The sequence below is a fragment of the Epinephelus fuscoguttatus genome, linkage group LG12 (assembly GCF_011397635.1).
Source record: "Epinephelus fuscoguttatus linkage group LG12, E.fuscoguttatus.final_Chr_v1".
NCBI classification, from domain to species: domain Eukaryota; kingdom Metazoa; phylum Chordata; class Actinopteri; order Perciformes; family Serranidae; genus Epinephelus; species Epinephelus fuscoguttatus.
The window spans coordinates 740,969-754,293 of record NC_064763.1 but is presented as its reverse complement, the minus strand read 5'-3'; the positions used below and the strand labels follow the sequence as shown (position 1 = coordinate 754,293).

The window sequence follows — 13,325 nt, the reverse complement described above, 5'->3', positions numbered from 1 at the left end:
TCATTTGAGAGAGATCATAACGTATTATAGACTCATTACAGAAACAAAGATGTTTCAGGCCTTTCACTTTTGTTTTAAATAATTTTGCCATCCAGCTTCAAAACCACAATAACAGATTTTTTTCACTGTAACTATCAAAAAGACAAAGGCTTGAAATGGCCTTATACTTAATGGAAACTATTATGTGGGTTACAATAAACGACAAAAAAAATAATTTTCTTTAGATATAGAAGTAGTTTTGACTTCTCATCTAACCCTTTGTACTATTTACTTTAATGACTTTGTACATACCTGTACCAGGTCTGGTTCTGGCATGGGTGCTTGCAACATTGATTTATAAATATATATATATATATATATATTTATATATATATATATATATATATATATATATATATTAATATTTATATATATATATATATATGTATGGATAAAAGTAGGGATAAAACACCATGTTGCCCTCTTATTGAAAAATATCTTGATCTTGATATCTCCTTTTTTAAATGACCAAAAACTCCATCTCTCTTCTAAACACACAGTTTTGAGCACTTGCCTGGATGGCCACCCGTGTTTCTGCACCCCCTCCATGAAAAATCCAAAAGCTGTTTCTGCTTTATTGTTCCCGGCTGTATCCAAGTAAAAGATCTAGAACAAAGCAGAGCCTTTGTATAGTACTTCAACAAGACATAGACTAAATTATAGATTGAAAAAGAAAAAAATAAATACCTTCTGTGAAAAGCCATCGATTGCTCCAAAAACTACAATGTTGTACCTAAAAAAGTTAATGGTTCAGGCTGTATATTGACTGAATTAAATAAAATCAAAAATAGCCTTGAAATAGGTCAGTTGGAGAATGAACAATATACCTTATCAACTTGTGGTTTGTGTCAATATGGACGAGAGACAGGGGAGCAGGAACAGAGTATGTCCTTCTGGTGATCTAAAACAGCTGGATCATCCTGGAAATGACTCTGGCACCATCCACACGCTGCAATGACCTCCTAACCCATCTCCATGGAATGCGATGCCCCGATGCTTCAAGAGAACCTTTGATAAGTCTATAACCTGCATGGGGCATTTGTGCTTTGATAGACCTAACTTTCTGATCAAGCACATCATCTGTTATGTCAGAATAACATTTCCTGACAGAAAGGTTATTGTCTTTCATCCTCCTGTAAAGAGGTTGACCTCGAAATTCCATGGAGGTCGGACAAAGAAGTCAGGGGTAACCCAGTGCTAAGCATATCTAATAGAGTCTGGCTTTCTATGGTTATCTGAGGTCGTCCGATACTGCCTCTTAATTCAGTCACAGCTACCTCTGTGACAGATAGCCGCTAACAATGTTAGACAGCTGCTGAAGACTAAGTAAAACACTATCAGGAATGTCCATATATGATGCTCCAGCTCGAAGAAACTGCAGCTCCTGAGCACAAACAAAGTGCAGGTATTCGTAGTCAGTGGGTTGTCTGTTAAGGATAGAGGCAACTCTATCCCTGACCCTACGCAGGAGGTGCCACTGCATGGCTTCCTGCAACACAAGAAAACAAACTTCAGATGGTATGCTTTGGAAACAACAAAAAATAAAGATTAAAAGTAGATTACATAAAAGTTAGCAACAACGCTTTTAAGAAGTAACCTTGATAGCGGTACATTGATTTAATTATTCTCTATATCCGACTGTGCCTACCATATCCGACTGTGCCTACCGGGATGAGGATCAAGAATGGGGCCAAGCTCAGAATTGTTTTCAAATGGGAACCGCAATTAATGTAATTTTCCTTTGTGCTTAACAATACCCTTATAAATGACTATTGTCTAGATCTGAGTGCTGAGGATGATCTCAGGATGGTGAATGTGTGTTTTTAAGTAAGAGTGAAAACAGCAGCAACATACTGAAACATTTGTCAACCTAGCCCAGAATTTGATATCATTTGTACAAACTGATGAGGAAGGCTGATTCAGTACAACAGGAGGATTCAATCATACAACTGCAGAGCTGATATTCATTTTACTTGTTGATCAGAGCACAAATACTAAGGACTTCTATTTTCTAAACATAAATCAGGAAACATCTAAAAGGGAATCGGTTTCGAATTAAATTGATAAGCAGAATCTATAATTGCGATGGTATACATAAAACTGTATCAATTCCCACCCCTATGTCTGTGATCATGCAGGGTACATGTGTCATTAAGGATCTATTCCTGCCGTGCTTGTTATACTACTGGGCAACAATGCAGAGAAGGTAATAGTTTATTTCTTACCACCACCCATATTTGATGTAATATAACAGTATACGACACACAAAATAATGTGATTCATCTTTCAAAACATGTCAAAAAACTGTTGAAAAACTAGATATTGGGTTTACAATTACAACAATTTACTGTTAACTTCAGATCACATCAAATGTATATTTAGTTATTTTACGTTTTTTTAACATTTAATTACAAACATTTTACATTTTAAAACAATGAAACTACCTATAAAGATGGTAAATAAACATTGTAATATGAATAATAATGCTTAAACTTACAGAAATGTGCTGTTATTAGTTGGTTTTAATGACATTATTTTATGTGAAGAGGTTGTATAATAATCTATTTTTGATGTAATATAACAGTATACGACACACAAAATAATGTGATTCATCTTTCAAAACATGTCAAAAAGCTGTTGAAAAACTAGATATTGGGTTTACAATTGCAACAATTTACTGTTTATTGTAAATTTAGTTTTTTGTGTTCTTTTACATAGATTTTCTGTATATTTAATGGACTTTCAACTTAAAAAACTATGCTCACCTATATAATTATGCCAGAATTATTTTAATTTTAAATGGTTTAAACTGGTTTTTGGCCAGTGGGAAAAGGGGCTTAAACGAACTGTTGTGTTTGAATGAGACTAAGCTGAACAAGAACAGCTACAATTTCCCATTCTCAGTATTTTTATTTAACTTAACGGGTAACCATTATTACAGCAAAATTCAAAAATCAATTAAATTAAAATGACTGTCTGGTTCTCATACAAAAAAAACAAAAGCTAGCTATTAAAATTCAACTGAATTGGAAATGAAAGAAAAAAAAAAAAAAAAAAGTTGAGTTACCAACTTACAGCAACATTCAAAGCATCCATAACTTGGTCAAGTCACCATACATCCACAACATGGATTACAAACCTGCATTAAACCTCACTGGAAATGAATCCATACTTAATCCAAGGCACCATGACCTGGTCAAGTAACCATACATCCACAACATTGATTACAAACTTCGTCAAACCTCACTGGAAATGAATCTATACTCTATCCAAGGCATCCATAAGTTGGTCAAGTAATTATACATCCACAACATTGATAACAAAGCTACATAACAAATAGCTTACATGAAACCTCACTGGATATAACAGTCTATAACTTGGACAAAGTATCCATAACTTGGAGCACTTCTTATTCCCTCCACTCGTAGTCTGCAATTTTGGTGATCAGTGTGAGAACCTTTGGACTGACTGCGAGTTGTTTTCTGGTGGCGTTCCGCTCCACTTTTGATCCCTTGTCTGGATTTATCTTGAAGAGGCACCTGTCAAATGAAAAAACAACAACTTCAGTACCTGTGGACTGTATTTTAATTTAATGTTTTCATACATTTGCAATAAGGTTACACAACAGTGTAGACAGAGCTTGCTTGTGAAAGAGTGTTTGGACATACAGGGCACTGTGGAACAGTGATGTAATGAAAAGATGCGAGTATTGTGTATGAATGTGTATGAATGTTTGGTGGTGGTCGGAGGGGCTGTTTGGCGCAAAATGACAGCCACGCTTCCGTTAGTCTGCCCTAGGGCAGCTGTGGCTACAAACGTAGCTTACCACCACCGGTGAGAATGTGTATGAATGAATGATGGTTTCTGTAAAGCGCTTTGGGTGCCGTGAAAAGCGCTATATAAATCCAAGCCATTATTATTATTATTATTATTGCAAATACTATTTCAGGGAGAAGAATGTAACTTCGGTCAGGAGGATCTGCTACTCAAAGGTTTCTTGGGTATTTCAGTTTTGTTTTGTCCTTATTTCATAAATAAGCATTAACAAGCACCCGTTTCTATAACTTGACATGAGCATGAATCAAGGATAAATAAGAGACATAGCCAGTCTGAAAATCTGAAAAACAAAAATGAACTCTGAGGTACAGTTCGGACCATTTTCATCCAGTAGGGGCCATTGTTCACTCATTTTTTTAGTCATAACTCTCCCTTGTGATATCAAATGACTTAATTTTACATAAATTCTTGAAATTTTATTATAAAAAAAATTCAAAAGGTCAATAATACATTGTCCTACTCCATGTATGGGTCGATCTTTCATTATTCCATTTCATAACCAAATCAGAAAAAGAGAAAACAAGGTTGTTTTTCTCTTACAATAAAAACAGAACATTAAAATGAAGTTTTTGATTTTATCATTTTGTTATTGTGATATTTAGATAAATTCAGGAAATGCTTGGTGACTTGTGGAAGTGCAGGTGCTTTACTTTCAGCCTACATGCACAGCAGAAAAGCCTGACCGGAGATCTGCCTGCCGACCGCCTGCAGACTGCAAGCACTCACGGCAGGAGACAAGTCGCCCAGACCAGGCGGGAGACAGCACCATCTTCAGTCATGTCCCTTCAGTCTCAGAGGTTAGTAACGTTATCTAACGGCTGAGCCACACAGTAAACTAACTTCAGCCCACTGAGAAATATCCACAACACAAGTCCGTCTTCAGCTGGGGGGCGGCCTGTCATCTTGGTAGCTCCATGCTGGTGCTCTCCGCGACCCAACTCCACCTCCTAGTGGGGCCTCCTCGTGGCAGTGCTGGCTCCTGTCCGGTCTGAGTGACTTGTCTCCTGGCATGAGTGCTCGTGCGCTGCAGGCGGTCAGGCTTTCCTGCTCTGCATGTACGCTGAAAGTAAAGCACCTGCACCTCCACAAATCTCCAAGCATTCCCCCAATTTATCCAAATTAAAAAAAAAAAAAAATCGCCCAAAGATGGATCATGAATTGAAAGGTGTGTGAATGTGCCACATTGTGACCAACAGATATAGATACATCAAAGCTTCCTATTATGACCAACACCTGTAAAGTGTGCTGGGAGAGCTCTGGTTTCTGCTCCGTGAAGAACCAGGAGCGCAGCGTTTCCCATTAATTCACGAAACTATGGCGGTCCGCCATAGTTTAATTTGACCCGCCATAGTTTCTAAATAAAAGATTTAGGTTGCCGAAAGTATTGACTTCTCATGATATAAATAATATCTCGAACGCCGTAGCATTTTGTGCCAATGTGCTCAGGCTGTCAGATCCAGCGCTCGACAGTGCGAGCGTTTCACTCCACTAAAAATACGTGTGTGTGAACTGTAAAAAATATTTAGGGGCACATGTGCGCATAAAAAAAAAAAAAAAAAATCAGCCGAAGCAGCCTATATTTTTGTCAATAAAAATATATGATAATCTAACCTCAAATGTTGGAGGAACTCCAGCTGCCTTCCCTCTTCCCCGTGTGACACGGTTATGGGCGGTTTTCCAAGCCACTGTCGGCACAATGAATCTAAGTCCCACTGTCGGCTGGGTGGAAATAAGTCAAAGGGCTCTAGTTTCCCGGTGCAGCGCAGGGTGGTGCACCCCGCGCAGAGCTAGTTTCGATCTGAAACCAGATCTACTGTCAGCGCAGGGGGAGCGCAGCCGGTGTAAGCCGAAGTTTGGCTTTGGTGCGCACATGTCACCAAAACCTCACAGGCAGGTTTCCAGAATGTCAGGCACATTAACGATGCAATAAATACCCAAAAAACACTATTCAATGCAACTATCTGCAATCAGCACATAAATGTATCTCTATATCGACTGTCCCGTCACATCTGATGTCAGATCAAAGGGGATTGGCACCGTTTGGCACCGTTTGGCACGCGTAATGGAAACCCAACCTGATTTGATTAAACAGCTGCAAACTAGAGAGTTCACATCCCTCTCAGCCAACCACAAACAGCCACAGCATCAGATAGGGAGTATATATTCAGCATCTGTCATCTTAGAAAAGTCAAAAGAAAAGAAACAGAGTGAGACTACAAGAGAGAAAGAGAGAGCGCGCGTGCGCACGAGAGAAACGCATCATTGATTTACAATTATGGTGACCTCCTCCCGGGCTACCTTTGCATCATCAGCCCGTGGAGGTCTGCTCACAGTTCCGTATATTCGGACACTGCGAGCAGACCTCCCGGACCAAAACATAAGTTTCCTCCTGGGAGAAGTTTGGCCGTCTGACGCTGCTGCTTTCTTCTGCCATGGCGAATTGAGTAAACTCTCATTACGCCTTTGTGTGGCACATTTAAAGGCGAGGAGAGGGGCACATTTGATTGGTGTGATGTGTGTGTAAAACCCACTCCACGCTTTCTCTCTTCCCTCTTTCCGACTTGCGCAGGTAGGAGGGATGGAGGTGGGACAGACGAGTAGCTGCGTCAGCGTGCACGGTGTGCCAAACTTGCAAAATCCACCTGGCCACACCCAGTTGGCAAAGCGCAGGTGCACTGCGCCCCCGCCTCGCCCGGTCTGCAAAACTAGAGCCCAAAGTGTGGAGAAGAGTGACCGGGAAAAGCGGCGGACCTCCGGGGAAGCCTGCTCCGTTCTCCCCGCAGTTAGGGACCGTTCGCCACAGTACTGCTGCTGGGCAGGGTGGAAATAAGTCCTACAGAGTTACAGAGGACCTGGAGAATGTTTTAGGATAGTAATAACATTATATAAGATAATCATATTACAAAGATAATATAAGATAATAACATTAAAGACAAAATGAAATTGCAATACTTTTTCAAAACTTGATGATTTTACCTTTCTGTACATTTTGTATACAAATTCATTTCAATTTCAATTTACAATGTTCAAAATTTTCAAATGTTCAGCCTATGGCTGCTCCTGGAACTCCAACGCTGAGGTGCTACTGCAGGCGGTACAACAGATTACCTCAGCAAGGCAAGAGTTTTTAGAGCAGTTGTTTTTACTGGGTTAATTGTTTTTTTTATTTATCTATCAATCTACTAATCCTGTGATTCCCAAACTGTGGGCCGCGGGTATTGCAGATGGGCCGCCAAAATCATTTTCAAAATAGTATGATTTTTGTTGAATAAACAAAAAAAAAAAAAAAAAAGAGAGACTGGGCGATAAAACGATCTTCAATCAGGATCGCGATCACAATTATTGGCTATGATTTCCTCGATATCACATGGCAGAAATAAATACGACAGCAGCCTGTCACTCTGCCGTCTGTTGCTGCACCATAGACTGTATATAAAAGAGGGCTGCACATAGGATACACCGCCTCCTGTTGTGAGCGTGTATAGTTTGAGCTGCAGCTAAACCGTAAGGGAGCAAGAGTGAAAGTTGGAAAAGAGTGAGGAAATGAGTGAAAGTGGAGCTGATGGCAACTAAAGTGACATGAATGTGTGGAGCGGTTCATGAAATAAGTCTGGCCCGGTCAGTTTGCCTGTCTCGGGTCGTCATATGTTTGAAGCCTTGCATCGGAGACCCAGTGAAATTTTTTTTTTTTTTGTTGTTGGTGTTGGAGGCGGAGGGTTGAGTGTCCAGTAGAGCAGCAGGTCAGTGTAGAGGAGACAGAGGAGGCTCCAGCAGCATCATTTGCTGCTGTGAGGAGCAGCGTTGATGATACGATGGTAAGAAAGTGGAAGAGAAAACTCTGATTGTGTAAACACTGAGCTGCTTGTGTCGCTAATTCTGTGGTAACGTCTCATATTTTGGCTAGTCTATGGCATGAAGAACAGGCGTTAAGACTACTGCAGATGCAGCGTGTAACAGCATGTGTGTCTGTGTGTGTCAGTGCCGCGTGCACACACACGGACACACATACGGGGCGTCGCGTCAGAGCGGTGAAGTGAAACAATAACCTGAAGATCACCTGAGCTGACGTGAACTGTGAGTCAGAGCAATAAACTTTAAGAATAAAAATGCTAAATATTCACCAAGAACCATAGAAGGAGATTTAACTATGATAACAGATGTAGATGCCTACAGCTGCATCATCCTTCTCACTTCAGGTAGTAATTTAATATTTTACAGATGACCATCTTTACTTTGAATAAAATGTAATAATAGTATGGTGTTTCTGGAAAGGGAAAACAATAACAATGTAAATCAAACCATACTGTGCATTAGTGAACTGTCCCACCCTCAGTGGACATGAAAGTGAACTCATCCTCCCACACTGAAGCCATTCCCTGGTTTCTTCAGGATTCAGTCAGGATGCTCCATGAACAGGCAGCATCAGCATGTGGCGTTTGTGACTTTGGAGCTTCCTGCTACTTTCAGTTCAGTCCTGACTGTTTTATCTTAATCATTAAGATTAAAAAAAGTGCACTGAAATCATGTTATTAGGCCTCTGTATTGTTAATGAGGGTGGAGGTGGGCTGCAAAAAATTTTTGAGATTTTCAAGTGGGCCCTGAGTTGACAAAGTTTGGGAACCCCTGTACTAATCATTTCAGCACTTGAGCAGTTCTCAGTTTTATGTGCATTATATATCTTATTTTGATGTATTAAATTGACTAGTGCTGTCTTACCTCTGTAAGAACTCCAAAGTTGATGCTTGGGCTGCTGGGTAAGATATGTTCATACAGTAGTATGAACCAAACATCAGCATAAGAGCATCACTGAAGATTCTGATGTGGCCATTCACAATGGTCTGGTCCGCAGACAGCATGAAATTCTCCGCTGCCAAAGTCGAGTTTCCTGTTGTGTACAAGGACAAGAGAAAAGGGGAAGATTTTTGTGACAAACTGAGCCAAAGGACCACAACTCCAACAACAACTAAATGAAATTATGTTACAACTGAGTCCAGTACATCAGTAACAATCAAAGTAATGGTAGTAATAGTTTTCTGTTTTTTTGTTTTAATATATTGTGGTTTGAAGTATTATTAGTTCAGTCAGACAACTCTGAAGTGAGAAAAATAAATTATTGAGCTTAAGCATGGCAAGCTGAAGCACAGCATAGGGTTCTTGAACATGGCTGCAGCAGGTTTGCCATCAGGCTCTGTCTCAGTTTATTCATTCCCTGAATAATGATCTGCTTGACAGACATTACAAGGAATGAACAGCAGACCCCACAGAGGATCATAGAAACAGAGCCCACAGGTGGATGCTGGGGAGGTGCAGTACCTCAGGAGCAGTACAAGCAGCAGCAGCAAACGCAATGGCAAAACACAGGCAGCAACAGAGCAGCGGTGACAGCAGCAGCAGCAGCAGCAGAATAGCCAGGAATGAGCAGGTAAGCTGGAGGGTTTAAATATCACAACCTGTTGGGGTGAGGGGAACATGCGACTGATCAGCTGATCAGGATGAGCGCAACTTGAGTAGTCTGCCTGAACTACAGTAACTCTGCAGGCTTCACATCATTATTATCAATGCATAAATATATTTCAGGATACAGATGCAGTAAATGGGTAAATCTTAGGAATGGTCTAAAATACTATCAAGCTGAGAATAGCTACAACCACAATGACCAACAACCAATCAGACAATAACCCAATCAAGAAGTGTAAATCCAAAACTTTAACTTTCCATACTGTAAAGAGTTATCATGCACAGAAAATAAGCTGTTCAATGAAGTTATCACAATACTAAAATAACAGTATCTTAAATGTAAATAGAATAGAGAAAGACAAATATTCATACCACACACAACAATACATGGTGTACTTGGAAGTTCAGCACAGTCCACTTCAGAGGGCAAGGTTGTTTGATCCACTTTGTAGAACATCTGTTCTTCTTCTTCATTGAAGTACTTGAGGAGCAGTGGAAGAAACGCTGCAACATTCACATCTGCAACGTTTTTGCTTGATGTTTCCATTTCCCTGAAGATGGTCTCCATCTTCCCTGTCTTGTCACTAGATTTAAGAAATGAAATAACTCTGGCACATTTATTTGCTATGTTTTTGTCTTCCATGTCCACGCCTGTAAGCTCTTTAAAATGAGTCTTCATGCCAGTTGTCTCAAACAGATATGGCCATTCCTTTGTCAAGTCAGAAGTCTCAGTCCCACTGATAATGTCTTTTCTCTGAGTGAAGAAAGTGGCTCTCATCATTTTCTCAATGGTTTTGCTGTCACAGCATCTTTCTCTCCACATTTTTTTAACTCTTCTTGTGCATGTTTCTGGGATTCAGGAGTTTCATCAGGTGGCAGCCGTGTTGCTTGCCAGTTTATACACCCGTAAGTGTCTTGTCTTCTTTTCTGAGGTGGGGTATCCTCTCCTTCACTGCTGCTTATAACTTGTCTCTTTAAGGAAAGTGAAGTGTTTCTTCTCTTAAGGTTATCCACTCTGCTGACCATCTGTTTGGTGAGTGAGTTATACCCACTGCCTACAACTTCACCTTCAATGACATCAGTAAATGCCACAGGGTAGGCCTTTGTCATCTTCCTTGCTATCTCACTGATGTTTCTTCCCAGGTGTTGGGCACACGGTTAAGATTTCACTGACAATGAGCCGTATGATTTCAAGTCTCTCGCTTTTTGTTGGCCGCTTTCTTGTTTCCAGCTTTCTGATGATCTCAGATGGAATTTTCTGCCAAGGAATTTGAAATTTAAAATGTCAGCTGTTGTCAGACAGTCGACGAGGTGTGATATCCATACTTGAACTACTTGTTGACCGCGGTGAACTTGCAGTTGCTGAGCTGTAACCACCTGAAGAGTACACAGAGAACATTAGCTGTTATGAAATAATAGGTGGGTTTTCATGGAGCCTTTTTCCACTTTCGGGATGCTGGTTCGGGCCGAAACTATATAGAAATGACTTGGGTTATTTTTCCTCTTTTTTTGGCCGTGTTCGGGCCAAGACTTAATGCTAATGAGACGCGCCGAGTCCAGGCTTCAACACCCATGGGTCCGGTCAAATTTTAATTTTCAGGCCCATTAAGAACTCAGAAATCAAAACATCCCGCAACTGAAAAAGTTGGAGATCTATGGTTGAAGTAACACAGTAGTGGTTCATTGTTTTGACTCTTTGATTCAAGCATTTGCAAGTCAAGAAACATCACTACGCATTTACGTCGACACGGAGCAGAAAGAACGGAACCAGACAACATTTAGTTTCACTGTTTACATGACACAATTTTCATTTCTTTCTGTTTAAGAAAATGTTTATTCCACCTCTCTGGGCTTGTTTATTCTGATTGACCTGATTGTAATCAGATTATTTGGCTCCATGTAAACCCACCTACTGATGCAACAGTTATTTTAAAGCCATCCATTTTTCCACATTGTATAATGTAACCTACATAATTTTGACTCAAAGATCATTAATGTCTTTCCACAAATGGTCAGTGGATAGCATTTTAACCCCAGCATAGAGTTAGTAGTCCTGATACTGACTGCAGGAATGGAAAGGAGAGGAAAAGAAAACAACTAAGCAGAGCTATGGTGGAAATATTACCTGAGTGGTCACATGTGTGAGTTCATGAGTTTCCTTTATTAGCATTGGGCTGAAAAATGTAATTTTTTCATATGTTTCCCTTACTGTTGTTGGCTGGGAGACCTGATTGTTTTTGTTGTGTGTGTGTGTGTGTGTGTTTTTTTTGTTAGGTTCAGTGTTTCCCATTAATTAACAAAACTATGGCGGTCCGCCATAGTTTAATTTGACCCGCCATAGTTTCTAAATAAAAGATTTAGGCTGCCGAAAGTATTGACTTCTCATGATATAAATAATATCTTGAACGCCGTAGTGTTTTGTGCCGATGTGCTCACGCTGTCAGATCCAGCACTCGACAGTGGGAGCGTTTCACTCCACTAAAAATAGGTGTGTGCGAACTGTAAAAAATATTTAGGGGCACATGTATGCATTAAAACAAAACAAAACAAAAAAATCTGACGTAGCAGCCTATATTTTTGTCAATAAAAAAATTTGATAATCTAACCGCAAATGTTGGAGGAACTCCAGCCGCCTTCCCTCTTCCCTCTTCCCCGTGTGACACGGTTATGGGCGGTTTTCCAAACCACTGTCGGCACAATGAATCTAAGTCCCACTGTCGGCTGGGTGGAAATAAGTCAAAGGGCTCTAGTTTCCCGGCGCAGCGCAGGGTGGTGCAGGGTGGCGAACCTCGCGCAGAGCTAGTTTCGAGCAGCACAACCCGAGGCACGCTCAGTTTGGTAGTTTGGCAGACCGAGGTGCGCTGAGATGGGTGTGGCGGCGCAGCAGGGGGAGGTGTTGACAGATCCAGCTTGGCACAGTGACAGTTTCGTTCCAGAAGGCTTCGGCGAAGGTGTGCTAAAAGCTCGCCAGCTGAAACCAGGTCTACTATCAGCGCAGGCGGAGTGCAGCCGGTGTAAGCTGAAGTTTGGCTTTGGTGTGCACATGTCACCAAAACCTCACAGGCAGGTTTCCAGAATGTCAGGCACATTAACAATGCAATAAACACCCAAAAAAACACTATTCAAAGCAACTATCTGCAATCAGCACATAAATGTATCTCTATATCGACTGTCCTGTCACATCTGATGTCAGATCAAAGGGGATTGGCACCGTTTGGCACCGTTTGGCACGCATAATGGAAACCCAACCTGATTTGATTAAACAGCTGCAAACTAGAGAGTTCACATCCCTCTCAGCCAACCACAAACAGCCACAGCATCAGATAGGGAGTATATATTCAGCATCTGTCATCTTAGAAAAGTCAAAAGAAAAGAAACAGAGTGAGACTACAAGAGAGAAAGAGAGAGTGCGCGTGCGCACGAGAGAAACGCATCATTGATTTACAATTGTGGTGACCTCCTCCCGGGCTACCTTTGCATCATCAGCCCGTGGAGGTCTGCTCGCAGTTCCGTATATTCGGACACTGCGAGCAGACCTCCCGGACCAAAACATCAGGTTCCTCCTGGGAGAAGTTTGGCCGTCTGACGCTGCTGCTCTCTTCTGCCATAGCGAATTGAGTAAACTCTCATTACGCCTTCGCACGGCGCATTTAAGGGCAAGGAGAGGGGCTCAATTGATTGGTGTTATGTGTGTAAAACCTACTCCAAGCCTTCTCTCCTCCCTCTTTCCGACTTGCGCAGGTAGGAGGGATGGAGGTGGGACAGACGAGTAGCTGTGCTAGCGCACACGGTGTGCCAAACTTGCAAAATCCACCTGGCCACACCCAGTTGGCAAAGCGCAGGTGCACTGTGCCCCCGCCTCGCCCGGTCTGTGAAACTAGAGCCCAAAGTGTGGAGAAGAGGGACCGAGAAAAGCGGCGGACCTCCGGGGAAGCCTGCTCCGTTCTCCCTGCAGTTAGGGACCGTGTAGTACTGTACACAGTACTGCTGCT

The 13,325-nt window shown here is 41.4% G+C and overlaps 1 protein-coding gene across 2 annotated transcripts; it reads right to left on the bottom strand.

Moving 5' to 3' along the window:
* Positions 1 to 2,813: 2,813 nt before the first annotated feature.
* LOC125898016 (uncharacterized) lies at positions 2,814 to 10,694 on the bottom strand. Of its 2 annotated transcripts, XR_007450549.1 has the most exons (4): positions 9,706 to 10,694; positions 9,190 to 9,326; positions 8,593 to 8,761; positions 2,814 to 3,578 (listed from the first exon to the last, which is right to left on the bottom strand). XR_007450549.1 is itself a non-coding variant. In XM_049591620.1 (3 exons), exons 1-3 carry the CDS (start codon positions 10,154 to 10,156, stop codon positions 3,449 to 3,451), a joined length of 750 nt encoding a protein of 249 aa, XP_049447577.1. In that variant the 5' UTR covers positions 10,157 to 10,694; the 3' UTR covers positions 2,814 to 3,448. The 2 variants fall into 2 exon arrangements, 1 of the variants encoding a protein (XP_049447577.1); XM_049591620.1 differs by lacking the exon at positions 9,190 to 9,326.
* Positions 10,695 to 13,325: the final 2,631 nt, after the last annotated feature.